The 13,927-nt window shown below is 51.8% G+C and overlaps 6 protein-coding genes across 6 annotated transcripts; 3 read left to right on the forward strand and 3 right to left on the reverse strand.

Annotated features, from left to right (window-relative positions):
- Positions 1-135: 135 nt before the first annotated feature.
- NECHADRAFT_86789 (uncharacterized protein) lies at positions 136-4,661 on the reverse strand (the record flags this gene model as incomplete). Its single annotated transcript, XM_003041272.1, has 4 exons — positions 136-1,980; positions 2,015-3,458; positions 3,508-4,285; positions 4,376-4,661. The coding sequence occupies 4 exons, from the start codon at positions 4,659-4,661 to the stop codon at positions 136-138; spliced, it is 4,353 nt and encodes a 1,450-aa protein (XP_003041318.1).
- A 488-nt stretch (positions 4,662-5,149) lies between these two features.
- Positions 5,150-8,340, forward strand: NECHADRAFT_86790 (uncharacterized protein; the record flags this gene model as incomplete). Its single annotated transcript, XM_003041232.1, has 3 exons — positions 5,150-7,185; positions 7,259-7,652; positions 7,711-8,340. The coding sequence occupies 3 exons, from the start codon at positions 5,150-5,152 to the stop codon at positions 8,338-8,340; spliced, it is 3,060 nt and encodes a 1,019-aa protein (XP_003041278.1).
- A 108-nt stretch (positions 8,341-8,448) lies between these two features.
- NECHADRAFT_52455 (uncharacterized protein) lies at positions 8,449-9,334 on the reverse strand (the record flags this gene model as incomplete). The annotated part of the gene is made up of 2 exons (XM_003041273.1): positions 8,449-9,013; positions 9,060-9,334. The coding sequence occupies 2 exons, from the start codon at positions 9,332-9,334 to the stop codon at positions 8,449-8,451; spliced, it is 840 nt and encodes a 279-aa protein (XP_003041319.1).
- A 661-nt stretch (positions 9,335-9,995) lies between these two features.
- Positions 9,996-10,808, forward strand: NECHADRAFT_86792 (uncharacterized protein; the record flags this gene model as incomplete). Its single annotated transcript, XM_003041233.1, has 2 exons — positions 9,996-10,694; positions 10,746-10,808. 2 exons carry the CDS (start codon positions 9,996-9,998, stop codon positions 10,806-10,808), a joined length of 762 nt encoding a protein of 253 aa, XP_003041279.1.
- A 735-nt stretch (positions 10,809-11,543) lies between these two features.
- Positions 11,544-12,287, forward strand: NECHADRAFT_86793 (uncharacterized protein; the record flags this gene model as incomplete). The annotated part of the gene is made up of 1 exon (XM_003041234.1): positions 11,544-12,287. One exon carries the CDS (start codon positions 11,544-11,546, stop codon positions 12,285-12,287), a length of 744 nt encoding a protein of 247 aa, XP_003041280.1.
- Positions 12,288-12,399: 112 nt separating this feature from the next.
- On the reverse strand, positions 12,400-13,266 carry NECHADRAFT_97350 (uncharacterized protein; the record flags this gene model as incomplete). The annotated part of the gene is made up of 1 exon (XM_003041274.1): positions 12,400-13,266. One exon carries the CDS (start codon positions 13,264-13,266, stop codon positions 12,400-12,402), a length of 867 nt encoding a protein of 288 aa, XP_003041320.1.
- Positions 13,267-13,927: the final 661 nt, after the last annotated feature.

A 13,927-nucleotide genomic window follows, 5' to 3' on the forward strand; every position in this document is an offset into this window, starting at 1 on the left:
AGGACATATATCAGCCTCAAATGGCTTTACTATGGCCAGGACTTGAATTACTTGAGGAGTTGTGCAGTAGTCTCGGGTGATGCCCGTCACCGGCGGCTAATCATGATGGCCTTGTAGGAAACAGAGAACTCATTACTATTCGTATCGATAGGTACCCTCGTCATAGAGTACCCGATGCCGCCGACTACCAGTGCCAGCAGAAGAGCGGTCCCTTGGCATCATTCGCTCCATCAGACGCCTTCGCTGGATTTCGTCCTCCTCCCTCTCATCCCTCTCCTCCTTTCGAGCCTGCCGGCGAGCCTTCTCGTCAAGACGGTCCTGCTCCGACTTTAGCTGCCGCAGGGCTTCCTTAAGCTCGGCTTCACGATTGGGAAACCTGACTTCGGGCTGCTTTCCCTCCCCCTCATTTTCCTTCCCCTTCCCCTCTTCCTTCTGAGATAGTCGGCGAGCCTCCTCTTTGTAGCGCTTTTGCTCGGATTCGAGTCTTAGTACGGCCTTAATAAGCTCTTCCTCGCGATCGAATTCTCCGACCGAGGGCCTGTTTTCTTGTCCTTCTTCCTTCGCAGCCCGCCGGGGAGCCTCTTCTTCGCGCTCAATGTCCCCCCATCGTATATAATCGGGAGGATCTGTCTCAGGATCGAGGACCTGGACGGCTGGCCGCCGGTAGGAAGAACGGCGTAGGGGCTCAACAGGAACCGGTGGACGACCGCTGATCTCAGCGTTTGCCTTGTTAATGCGAGCCCGAAGTCGTTCGTCTGCCTCTTCCTGTCGCTTGCTCTCCCGTCGTCTTTGCCGTCGCTTCTCTCGCTCTGCATACTCGTCATTCAAGCTACGGACAGAGCGAGGGGCCTCGGATGCATGCCGGGGATGGGTTGACTCCTCGTTCAAGCTGCGGGTAGAGCTGGGAATATCAGAGGCATATCGGCGACGTCTCGGTTGGGAACCGTCAACAATTTCGATCTCGACGCGAGGGCGAGGGCGCTCGTCAACTATCACTGGTCGACGACCTAAGGCGTTGGGTGCAGTGCGAGGAGTGGGCGGGCTGTCGACTATGACAATACGCTCATGTCGAGATGCCACTGGGGAATTTTCGCGGCTGAAGTCCCGGAATCTACTACTCTCAAAGTATTGCCCGTTGTAGTGGACACCGGGGCGGGTCTTCCGTCGAGGGTTCTTAGGGCGTGGTATATCATCTTCAACGTCGGCCTCGAAGGCATCATCGGGGTAAGGCTGTGAAGGAGGCGGCGGCGGTTTAAATGGAGCACTTTGAGGAAGGGGATACGGGTGGTAGTTGCCATCGCTCAGGTCGTCCTCCTGAGCCCCGGGAATACTTGCCCATTCACGGGGTAAAACTGGATTCCAAGCCTGAGGCGCTGAGGCTGCAGATTCTTGGTGTGCAGAAGCCACACCTGGCCTCGGAGGTATTTGACTGGATGAGGAGCCACCTGGTACTTTTCTAAGGGGGGATGATGAAGATTGGTGTTTTGTGAGTGGGCGCTCCCGACGTTTGAGATCCATCACCTTTTCCTCATCGACATAGACGCCCGACTCCCGTTTCCTCTCGAGATCGGGGGGATCATCGTTCTCGTCTGGAGACATGGAACCAATCAATGGCGCACCCGGCGGCTGAGTTGTTTGACTGACAGAGTCTGTGTCATCATCGTGGTTGAATTCACAGCGTTGATCTTTGTCGGGACAGTGACCGTGCATAACAACGTTTGGACATGTTATCTCCTTCTTCTGCGGTCGGGCATCCTGTTTCGTCTGGCTGTCAGGCTCCGTACTGGGGGCGGGCTTTGGCAAAAACGGTTTGAACTCTTCCCAGAGATCGGGAGTGGGCTCAAAGAGTGCGCTAATTTGAGCCTCAACGTCCTGAACAGGTGTCCGCTCGAACTTGAAGGTTTTGAGAATGTCAATGAACTCCTCGTAAACCTCTGGCTTGTCTCGAAAGCGGTCCTTGGCTACTATTAGTCGGCTGCGCTTGAATGAAGAAAGCTGTTGGAGGCAGATTTACCTTGACCTTGTCCAGAAACCCAACAGTTTCGTAGACGACGACGACACGTTCCTCCGTATTTTCCTCGTTCACAACGTCGCCTTCATCCACACCGTCTACCGTCTGCACAGTAGCGACTGCTTCGGCATCAGCGCCTCTAGCATCGATGTACCGTTGCATAACTTCCTTCCCCTCCTTCGCTAGCCTGGTTGCCTCTTCTTTAAAACCTGGAGAGAGCTCGGCCTGCTCTAGGAGCGCTAGAAGATCTGGTTCCGAGCCTGGGCGAGACTGTGCCGTCGGTTCAGGCTCTGGATCCTTGCTTCCCTCTGGAAAGATCACGTCGGCATGTTTTCCAACAGGTTCTGGTTGGAAATGAGCAGCTTCAGCATCGGCGGAATCCTGTGCGCCTGGGGTATCAACTTCATCCTGCCTAGACGTCTCGTCCATGGGAGGGTTTGATAAATTGACGCTCTCCGGGTCCGCTAGGATCTCAAACTCCGTCGGCGGGGGAGTTTGTGTCATCTGTCTAATTAGTGTTTCAGTGATCTGGTCTCTCTTCGGGATTTCTACTTCGGTATCCTGCCCAGAAGTAGTTGTCTGGGCATGCGAAGGTTCAACATTGACAGGCTGTTGTGAGATCGCATCGTCAACCTCGGCCTGCCCAGATGTCTCACCCACGGGAGCTTTCGACGAAGTGGCCTCCTCTTCTTCCACTGAAGGATCCGAGCTGTACTCTGTTGTAGGATCGAGAATATCGACTCGTATCAACTGCTGTCGCAGCAATGACTGAAGAATTGGGTCATCATCAAGATTCTGGGACGACTCTTTGAAGACCATGGTATCGAAGAACAGACTGGCAACGCGGACATCCATGTCCTCGAGATCCAGTTCCAAGTAAACATCTCCCAGAAAGTTGACTGAAACATCTTGAGCCAGCTGAGGAGTCCAGTGGTCCCAGAAGCTCCCTGCTCCATCTTGAAGTATCTCCTTTTCTTCCTCCATCTCTCTGATGGTGCTTCTGCTTCGTGGCCGCGACCCGTCAATGCTGTTGTTCCCATCTTCAACATCGTCTGGGATCTCGTCTTGATAGCTTGGGAGTGACTTCAGGGCAAGGGATCGCAGGTGCCCGGCGAGGTGGTCTTCGAGACGGCCCTCGACTTCGGACTCTTCTCTCCCACACAGTGGGCATGATTGAAACAGCTTAGTTGCCTTGCGGCTGTTTCTGTTTGCCACCACACGAAGCTGTCTATCGCTGAGCTTGGTATCGTGAACCTCCCGCATGTGCCGCGTGTACTCCTCAAGTGTAGAAAAAGGACCCATCTCGCGGTGCGAAGGGCAGCGCCAAACCTTGCCGTGTTGGTGCAAATGGCCAAGCCATTCATCGCTGTGAGTATACAGAACGTCGGGCTGATCACAATCCTCGAACAGACAGACGTAGGGGTCTAGGTCATTCTTGACATGGTTTCTAGAATGATGATTAGCGCAGGCCTGGATAGATCATGTTAAATACTCACTGCCACTTTCTCTCGTCAAAGACTTCGGCAGCTGGAAGAGCATATAGGCAATACGGGCAGGTGATCTCTCCTATTGCTTGAAGGTCCGACTCTAGCAGCTCTCGGAGACCCGGCTCCGTGCTTGTTTCCGCTGCCTCAACTATTCGTTGGCTTTTGAGCTTCTCATACCTTTGCTTGGCAGCGAAGCCAGGCGCGGGCGGATAGGTCAAGACCTGATGTTTGCCCGACGCGATTGTCCTGCTTGCTGAGACGACCGACGGACTTGAGGAAACCATTTTGAACTTCTCCGGAGCCAAGGTAGTGGCGCTTTTGACTTGTGAAGGTGCCACTTTGGATGCTGGCCGGCTGATAGCGGCCTTTGCGTCCTTTTTCTTCGACGTGGTTTGTAAAGAGGACCCTGCTCCTGGCTGAGCATCAGGTAACGTGACAGAAGTTTGAGAAATCGTGTTTTCAGAACGGATAGAAGTGTTGCCCTGGCGATGTCTCCGGTACAAGATTCTTTTTCGTCTGAGAAGCATTGCTCGAGCGAGCCTCTGCCGGATGTTTTCGCTGATACCGGGAAACCAGTCGCCAATATGATGCTCAAAATGGCTGAGTAGGAGTGGCTCGGCGTTTTCGCCCTCGTCGTCTTTGATTTGAAAATTGCTTGCCTTTAGTACTTGAGTATCCTTGCTGGCTCGGCGGATTGTGTTGGAGATCTTGTTGAGACGAGTGATCTCGGCGGCGATATCAAGAAATGATTGCCCCAGCCGATCGTTTGCTGTTGTGGAGGCATCTGCTGTTGATGAGTTTGCTAGTTGAGCAAGGGATTTCGAGCCTATTCCTGTTAGCGTGCTGATGCGAGGCTGGGCCATAACGAGAAACCTACAGGTCTGAACACGGTAGTTCAGGGATTCTAGCAAACCAGTCACGACACTCTGGACTTCAGAGGCATATCGCAGGCGATGATCCATGGAAGCTGACCCCGGGGCGAATACGCCAATGTTAGAAGCCCAGCTGGAGAACCTCGCAACTTGATCTTCCACCATCGAGGCCTCCCGTGGATGGACTGAAGACGCGCTGATAAGGCATTGTTGGAATGATTCCAGGCACTCGTTGGCACAAGCGGCCACAGTCGGCCCCTTGAGCTCCGGGCTGGGGTCTGGGTCCGCCATGATGACCAACCTGCCCGATCAAGGGTGGTAGGCAGAGCTCGGGGTGTTGCTCTGGGAGCTAGGCTCGCGGTGCAGCTGGGATGAGGTCTTGGTGATGCGGGTCGTGCCGTAGTAAGCGCGCGCGCCAGCCTGGTGGTACGGCCGCTATTATTGTCGCAAATGCGGGGCTACCAGGCACCGAGGTTGGAAGGTTCAAGGGGAGACACTAACAATCGATAACTAGTCTCGCTAAAGGCTACGACAAAGCGGTCGCTACAATAACCTAAATTATCGTGACTCGGGGTTTAAATAGTCTAACAACTGTTGTAGTGTCAGTGATTAACCCAGGAATGAAGCGAAATGCTGTCTTTTGTGATTCAATGCTGATTGTTCCTATCTGCCTGATACTAACTGGTATTACTATCTTTCCAGGTTTCACCGTTTCAGCTTACCAATGCCCCACCTCGACTCAGCCGCAGCTGATACCCTCTCCTCTCAAGCTCACCAAGATGCGCGTGCGCGACACTCTCGGTAGTACTCAAGTCCTCGAGCCGGATCCGGCATGGTCATCGGAGCTTCTCAAAGGCGTCAAGTTAAGCGTTGACGCGATGGCCATATCCCCCGAGCCCAAGGATGGCGCTGGCAACGAAGCCCTCCTCCTTGACACAGTGGGAACCGTCCTGCAGATGGCGAAAATAGCTCGGATGAACGAGACTAACGAAGAGGTCAAAGTGTTCTACAGCCATTTAAGCCTACACTGCTTCAGACTACAAGAGCACTTGACACGCGCGCGGCAAGCATCGTCCCGTCTCAACGGAGAATTGGTTAGCCAGGCTCTGAGCCACCTCGGTTCCCTTGTCCCCGAGAGTGGTCTTCACGAATTACCCACATACCCTGTCACACCAGATTTTCGGCTCAAGAGGCTTTACCTGCACTGGGAAGAGGCAAGAAGGCGGCATGACAGGACAGAACTTGATTTCATCTACCGTTGGCTGAAACCGGGGGTCTCAGAAGCGCAGAGACACGAGGTGGACAAGGCCTTGGAGGCTTGTGCGGACGAACTCGACAAGCAACAGCCGGAGCAACCCTCCCTCAAATCTCTTCACAAATATGCTTCCACTGAGATTACCGAACCACCATACGCCGTCTGCAAGGCAGCCAAATCGATTTACGATGCATTGATCAACTGCAAGGGCTGTTCATGCCCTGATCCACATGACTTCAAGGCCAAGCTCGAACTAGGAACATACCGAAGCCCCGCGAAGAAGCAGGTAGTCAAGCCTGCTAGGAGGCGAGCTCGAAGAGGACGCGGTGAGGATGATGCGAGTGGGGGCATCGAACTCGACATGTTTCTCTCCATGGAGCGAGATTGGCACGAATTTCGCGTCCAGACTGTCAAAGAGAGGGCCGAGAGGGCTGTTCGGTTTGGCCCCTCAGTTGACGATGCTCCATGCCGTGGAGGTAAAATCGTCGAGCAGTATGCAAAGGTGGAGAGGCTATGCAGGCCGATTATCAAGACGAAAACAAAGGCATTGCAACGACTCGTCCTGAGGTTGAATAGTGGCGAGCTTTTCGAGATTGGCTTTGAGAAGAGCAACTTTCAGATCGATCACAACGCCGAGCCAATCTCTTTATCGCAATGCTTCGAAGACCGACAGGACTTTTTCACGGAGAAGACCAAGAGAATCCTCTCACTCATCATTGGGTACACGGTACTTCATCTACACAGTACTTCGTGGCTCCAGCCTGGATGGGGTTCATCGAATATCAAGTTTTTCCAGACAACATCTTGCAAGACTCCCTTGCGGCCTTTCATCGAAGCGCAGCTACTAAAGGCTGGCCCTGAATCTTTCGGAGACGACTTAGAGGACGAGGATGACGAGCTAGATTCGGGGCATTGCTGTCCAGAAGTGGTGGCCCTAGCTGTTGTCTTAATGGAGGTCTATTTCGCCAAACCTTTCAAAAGATTAGCGGCCATGCACGACATCCAACTGATAGAGACGAAGAGCGGTCGCATAACGCTCATGGATGTGGACCAAGTGTTTGAAGGAGACGAGGAAAATGAAGAAGGATGGCGATCCCAGATTCCCGAAGACTCACCTCTTCTAGAGGCCATCGATAACTGCCTAGATGCAGAGTTGTGGGAGGACGAGGAAGGACAGCCCCTCGACAGTGCAACACTGAGGTCGCTCATTTATCAAAAGGTTGTCCGGCCACTCGAACTTGACTTGACCAACGGCTTCCGCAACATTCAACTGGATGAGGTCGACCAATACGCCAGGAATCTCGACTTTGGAAAATGGGGTCAGCCCATGTTTACTCAAGAATCAGATGGCCGGACCGGTTTGTTGTGCCCTCGGGAGGTGTTGCCTGTCCGCTCTCCTTCACCTGGACCATTCGCCCTGCTTTCCCCAGGCCAAATTGCTATTGGACCTGATGGATGGAAATATATGCATCACGCTTCACGACTGCATTCTTTCGCTTCAATTTCTACACCAGATACGGATTCGATGTCGAGTTCTCCTTTTGACTACAAGGCATTCCAGTTCTTTGACGATCAAGTTGGCGACGGGGAATATTCTGCGGTAGAGTGAGTACCCTAACACACAGGGCTATAGACGCCTTCGACTACGGATGTTTGATATCTACGATACAGCTGCTGACGTTACCGCTCACAGGACCGATAAGTACATAAGATGGAAATCTGAATACGAACAGGTCTACAAGAAATTCGTTGGCAACTACCTTCAGAACCCTCCGTCACAGCCGGTAAAGATTGCGGTTCTCGACACTGGCATCGATAGAGACCATTTTGTCTTTGAAGCCCGCGAGGAAAACCTCAAAGGCAAGAAGAACTGTTACAACGAATCTCAGAAGAACGTACCAGATACCCATGGGCATGGCACATTTACGGCCAATCTTATTCTGGACTATGCTCAAGATGCTAGTCTCTACGTTATTAAGATCGCGGGCAAGGAGAATACGAGACCAGATGCGAAGATCGTGGCCAATGTGAGTAGCAACAAGGTCCCTATTTACGTTTTCACAATGCTTATCACGATGGACACAGGCCATCAACCATGCTATAGATAAATGGGACGTCGATATCATCTCCATGTCGTTTGGGTGGCCGTCTTCTGACTTTGACGGCTATGATGCTCTTCAAACCGCAATCGACAAGGCAATGTCTAGGAAAGTTCTCATGTTTGCTGCCGCCGCCAACTCAGGCGGTCGACTAGGCCGGGCATACCCTGCCAGCAGCTCGCAAGTCATCTGCGTGCACTCGACCAATACAAACGGGAGTGCGTCTGACTTTAGCCCGACGGCCGAGCCCAATGCCATCAACATTGCGACGGTCGGCGAGTCGGTTCAGTCAGCGTGGCCCATGCTGCTCTGCCAGAACAATAACACAGGTTACATGATGTCCCGATCCGGCACATCCTACGCGACTCCCATTGTTGCTGGCATGGCGGCGTTTCTACTTCAATATGCGCGTCTGCATCTCTCTGAGGGCGAGGCACTGGCGCTGAAGCGGAGGGAGAAGATGGAGGCCCTACTAAGGAGATGTGCCGTACGGGGGCCAAGTTATCAACCTAGGGATGGGTACTTCTTTGTTCATCTGAGTTTGGATAAGCATAATCTGTTTGGAGGGGAGTTGGATTGGGTCAGTTATGAGATTTCAAGGGCATTAAAGACATAGCGAGCGTATCTGGAAATACAATGCAAACAACTTAACGTAGTCAACTGTCTTCATCTTGGCCCCTCCTTGAACTTGCAAAAGACCAGCTGCAGGCGGCTTTACTGCCTGCTACCACTCATCTTCAGACTCTTCCTCCCTCGGGATGGCGCAGAAGACCACTTCCTCATCATCCATCAGTTCCTCCAAGTCAAACCCTTCAGCCCGCGCATCTGGTTGTTCAACTCCCAACACAGATAGTTCCGGTTCTTTCTTCTTCGTATTCTCCCTCTCGAACATAGCCCCCTTGCGGTAGTCCTCTTCACTCACGACCTCGCCAACGCGGACCTTGCTCACGCGAAACCCAAAGACAAAGTCACTGCTGCCCTCCCATTTCGTACTTACCTTGTTGCCGACCTCAGCTTCCACTCCTGGGCCGCCACCAATGGGTACAGCTGTCCATACGGTAGCGTCTACTTCAACACCAACACTGCCGCCTAGGGAACGAGACTTGATCGTGTTGGCTTGGGCGCCTGTGACAACTTTGAGACCCGTAATGATGTAGACGGGCTTGCGGTACTTTGAACGCTCCAGAAAATGACGAACGTTCTCGGCTTCGACGCAAGCTTTGAGATATGATGGCGTTGGGATGAACTGCGTAGTCTCGAGCGTATCAAAGACAAATATTTCCTCGTCACTAACGTCGTTAGTACCTGTGCATAAACAGAGGCATGGTTACCTACCTCCTGTCTATCTCGGCGCCAATATCGATGCCAAACCCGAGAACGCTAAGGAACTTGGTCAAGATGGAAAACCTGCCTCGCCGCAGTTTCTCCTTGGTGTACTGGACGCTCTTCTTCTCAGTCTTAAAGACGTCTGATTCCTCGGGTGGTGGAGAGCAGAAGAGGGGTCGATGGGGGTTCTTGACAGACGTGATGACATTGCCCAGCTTGATTGGACCGCCTGGCGGGTAGTCCCAGGTGGGTGCGTAAAAGTAGAAAAAGTCTCGGTTAGCCATGGTGTTTTTCGCATGTTCTTGGCCGTAGATACGTGTGTTCACTTGAGTGTTCCACTGATGTAACTTGAGGCTGATGCAATTAGGCACGCGTGTGTGGTGTTGTGCTTACTTATGAGTGAGAAAAACGCGCAAGGCCGCATTTCGAACCACCGTATGCTCTGAAACGCCCAATCACATCGCGTCTTGTCCATGGTTGCCTGCTTATCCAGTCGCCTTATGAGGCTCGGAAATGGGCCGCTCGAACTGAGACAGAGGAAAACCACTACCCTAGACATCCTCGACGGCCTTGGTGTCACGCAGCCTGCTTCAGCCCAGCGACCAGTCATGTTCGTCCTCTACCATTTACCTACACAAATGTTTTTATGACGTAGTATATGCGTTACACAACACTTGACCCCGCTCCGCCCAAGCATTTGGGCTTCTGTCAGATTCTCAGGTTGGGTAGGTCCAACCTTTTTTCTTATCACAACTATTAAGAACAGCCCTGGCGCTCCACCAAAATCGATACTCCAAAGTAAAAAGGCCCACTAGGCACTGGCTAATTAATCCAACCTATTCAGTAAGTACCCAAATAGCCTACGTCTTAGGCTAGCCGTCAGATTTCCCCATGCTAACACTTTCATCCCACAGACCCAAGGCTAGCCAGCACCTTCTCCAAAACATGTCCGAGGAAGCGCCTAACCCGCTGCCGTTCTCCGAAACCACCCACACTACGCTCGCCGCTGCCATCGAGGCACGTCAACTCCTAGCCGACCAGCTACTTCCGGAGCTTGCGAGGCCAATAACCTCGCTTTCTTATAATCCCTGGATCGCAAAACGCAGGGATGATAAGCAAGAGTACGAGACAGATTCCGAGGGGGGATTCATTCATGAGTACAGCGTAGGAGCTATTTATCTCTTCACTGAACCCATCCCCACTGGGTTGAAAATGGTCACTCCGAAGCGTATCATCTTTCAGACCAGAGCAGCTGACCAAGGATGGGCAACCTTTGGCGGAGAAGGTACCTTTGAAAACAGCCACACGTGGTTCGAGGCCAGCATTCTACGTCCCATTGATACTGCCCACGACGGGGCACATGTTCTCCCTGAAAGCATTCTTCAGCAGACGTGGTGGGGTCCCGCCGGTGCAAGGAGTCATTTAAATAAGCTTGGGTGGGATTTTGTCGAGGTGGAGGATGGAGAACTCACATGGACAGTCTGTTGCAACATAACGGCAAGCAGTGAATACCGAAACTACAGGGTCGAGTGGGAGTTGGATGTTGAGCCAGAGATTGATGATGAGGATGCAGTTGGTGATGGGTACGGGTTTCTCGAGCTGCTGGAACCTGGGTGCATCGTTGCGCTTTGGGCGAGAGCTGAGGTAGGCTTCCAGACATCTCTCGGTGTGCATGTTTACTGACCTGGTTCACAGCAAGCTCACTGGGTTAACAAAGTTGCTGCGGCAACGATCGAGATTGAGTATGATTTCTTGTAGAGATGTATGTCGTCTATTAGGGTGACTGCCTTGGCTGGCCCCGTCTTTGGAGGTTTACGAGAGACTTGTACCGAGAGAGGCCGATATAATACAAACCACGTGGCTCTTCACCAGGGCAACAAAGCAACCGTTGGGGTAGTGGTAAATAAGGTTGTTATACGTTTCTTGTCGGCATTGAACTTAATTCCGTCTCACGCCGCAGAGCCGGTAACTCGGGGATTTTATGATTTAGTTATCCCAGACTGTGTTTTCCAGCATTCTGTTGAACGTAGCTGTGTGTCCCTTCATTCTTTTTCTTTAATCAAGTGTTTGACGGAAACGTGATTGAAAAATTAGAAAAGAATTAGTTGTCCCATCGAGGGCCGGGCTTCAACTGTAACAAAGAACCCATGATGAACACATGCGCATCATATCTTGATACCAGCATAGTAGCCTTTTTTTCCTATTTTCTTTTTAAGCTTTTTGCTACCTGATCAGAGGACTTATGCCTCCCTGCATCATGAAAGGTTAAACCTCTCGACGGGGATTCAACAGTTCTAACCTCCGTACGAGAAACAAGAGAGAAGCATCCCCTCAGCAACCCATAGAAGCAGCGTGTAGCCAAACTAACTTTGATGTTGGGCACTCTCTATATAAACAAGCCTGCCTCCCCTTTACGCCCACGAGACAACTTTCCCAAAACATTCACAACTCTCAGTCTCTTCCACAAGATAGCATTCAACAACAGTCAACACCATGAAGCCAGTCACTACCTCCTCTCAGCTCGACAGCATTGTCGAGCGAAACGAAGTCTGTCTCCTAGACATGACGCGCCTCACAATCCAATTCGTCAAACGCCTTGTCAACCACTCACCTGGCAACATCGCCACGAAGCAAGGCAATAAACGACTGCCTCTTGAGATGTGGTGGGAAATCATTGCTTGGGCAGAGATGACGGACCCGAACCACCACACTTACCGCCTTGTTCAGGCTCAATCCTTGGAAGAGCATGGGACACAGCACACCCTGGTTTGCGCCGAAATTCCCAAATGGAATCCATGCGGCCTTCTAGAGACAGAGGAGGCCTGCAACGAGTACCGCGCTTATCTCAAGCGTCCCGGGAAAGGGCATAACCCAAACCGCCCATTTGTTCTACCAGATACGAACAATCAAGATTCCCTCATCAAGCTCAAAGACTCCCTGATGGGCCCCGACAGCAAGATTCTATTCCGAGCCTTGTCCGTTTCCGACGTCATATCCCGGGCTGAAAAGGGCGAGTGTTTCTTGTGCGCCAGCGACCGATGGTGTTTCCTATATCGAGATTACGAGGACGAAGGGTTCTTTGGACTTTTTATTCCACGCGGCGTCGCTGGTTCAGCTATGCCATGTCCACTCTGCATAGGTGTGCATGCTCCGGAGTCTATGGATGAACTTGAGAGCGTGGAATATGAGAAAGCGACTAGGCAAGCATTTTACAAGCTCGGATACATGTTCCATTAACCGGGGTAGATTCATGGTTGTGTCATGAGCCAGTACAATTGTTTGGAAAAGCTCAACTACAAGGAGTGAATTAGAAGTTCAATATACAATAACAACTCAAGTCTGTCCATGTTCATCTTCCCTCCCAAGTTTGTGTAACAGCACCCCAGTACCTCGCCTCGTCGTGTCTAGAGTGAGCCACATGAGACGAACCATCAAACTTCTCTCGCCTGACCTGAAAACATACTTTCTCTGCTTCATCTGCATGCGACTCGATCGCCTTGTAGTCGATCATAGTATCTTTCTCGCTGTAGATGTAGGTCCGACGTATCTCGTATGGATTCTTGTTCTCCTTGTCGTTGTGCGTCTTGCGCCAGACAGTAATCCAATCCTTGGCCAATCCGACCGTGATTGCTGATACCCAAACGACACCGACGAGGTACATGAAAGGTGTTGCTACGAGGCGCAACACGCCGGAGAGACCGACTTGCAAAAAAGCAACCAGACCGCCCACTGACTCCCAACCGGGGCATGAATCACAGATGGTGACGTGTGGGGGAAGATGAGGGTCCTCATTCTCGCCGACCGATGCAGCATACGCGTCGTAGAGGTTTGAGATGCTGGAAGAGCCGCCGTTGGAGAGCATATGGATGAGAAGGCTCGGGCTTGGTGATGAGGACGCGTCGGCTGGTAGGCATGCCTTGACGGCAGGGACCATTGGTTCGATAGCCTTTCTGAGAAGTGGAGGGTTGAAAAGAATCTTGCTTGTGCTCTTGACGAGGACGATAGGAGACGAGGGGTAGATAATCTTGTACTTTTCGATGTATTTGGCAATGTGGCCATCCAATGCATTGGTCCAGCTCGCGACGATGATGAGCTTTGGATGAGCGGGATCCCCGGAATCGGTAGACGATGACGGACGGTAGAGAAAGACCTCTGGCGACAACTTCTCCATAAAGGAGAGAGGGCTTTCCTTTGCTGGCTTGGTATTTGAGGCCATCTCGATTGATTAGAGTCGTGATGGTGTGGTTGTTAGGTTTAGGTTCGCTGCTTCTAGGCGTCAGCAAGTGGGATGGTATATATACCCACCAACGCCCGTCACCTGGGTGTAGTGCTTACGCCATGAACCAGGATGAGGCACACCTCGTAAGATCTTTCCCAGAATTGATAGGAAGGAATTTTATCGGACAGTAAAAATCGCTCTGGAACAGCGGCGTGAGGGAGGATGTAGCGCTGGTTATGTGTACATCCGAGCCGACACATGGATGAGCTTCTCACCGTGGCAGTTGCTGACAACAGCGCAACATGGATTGTGGCTTGGCTTCCAAGAAATACCGTAACGTTGAGCAATAATCTAAAGGACGGGCTACCGGGGTATTTTTGTTGGCTGACAGACAATCCCTAGGTTTGGTGGGTGTCTTAGGAGCGGTGATAATCCCGTCAACGTTGGCGATGGTGGTGGTACTAAGTCAACCCTCTGAGCTTCCCTCGGCAGTTGCCAGCGCGAAAGAATATTAGAATTTTATTTGAGGAGGCAGACGACCATAATAGAAGCAGTACAATTTTTTCTTTTTTCTTTTTTTAAAAAAAGCCATTATTCTTATAATCTTCCAAGGCGTACTCTATGGCCCTAGCTGCTCTGATGAGTTACTGGATTCCTA

Source organism: Fusarium vanettenii (assembly GCF_000151355.1).
Source record: "Fusarium vanettenii 77-13-4 chromosome 11 genomic scaffold NECHAsca_48_chr11_4_0, whole genome shotgun sequence".
Lineage (NCBI taxonomy): Eukaryota > Fungi > Ascomycota > Sordariomycetes > Hypocreales > Nectriaceae > Fusarium > Fusarium vanettenii.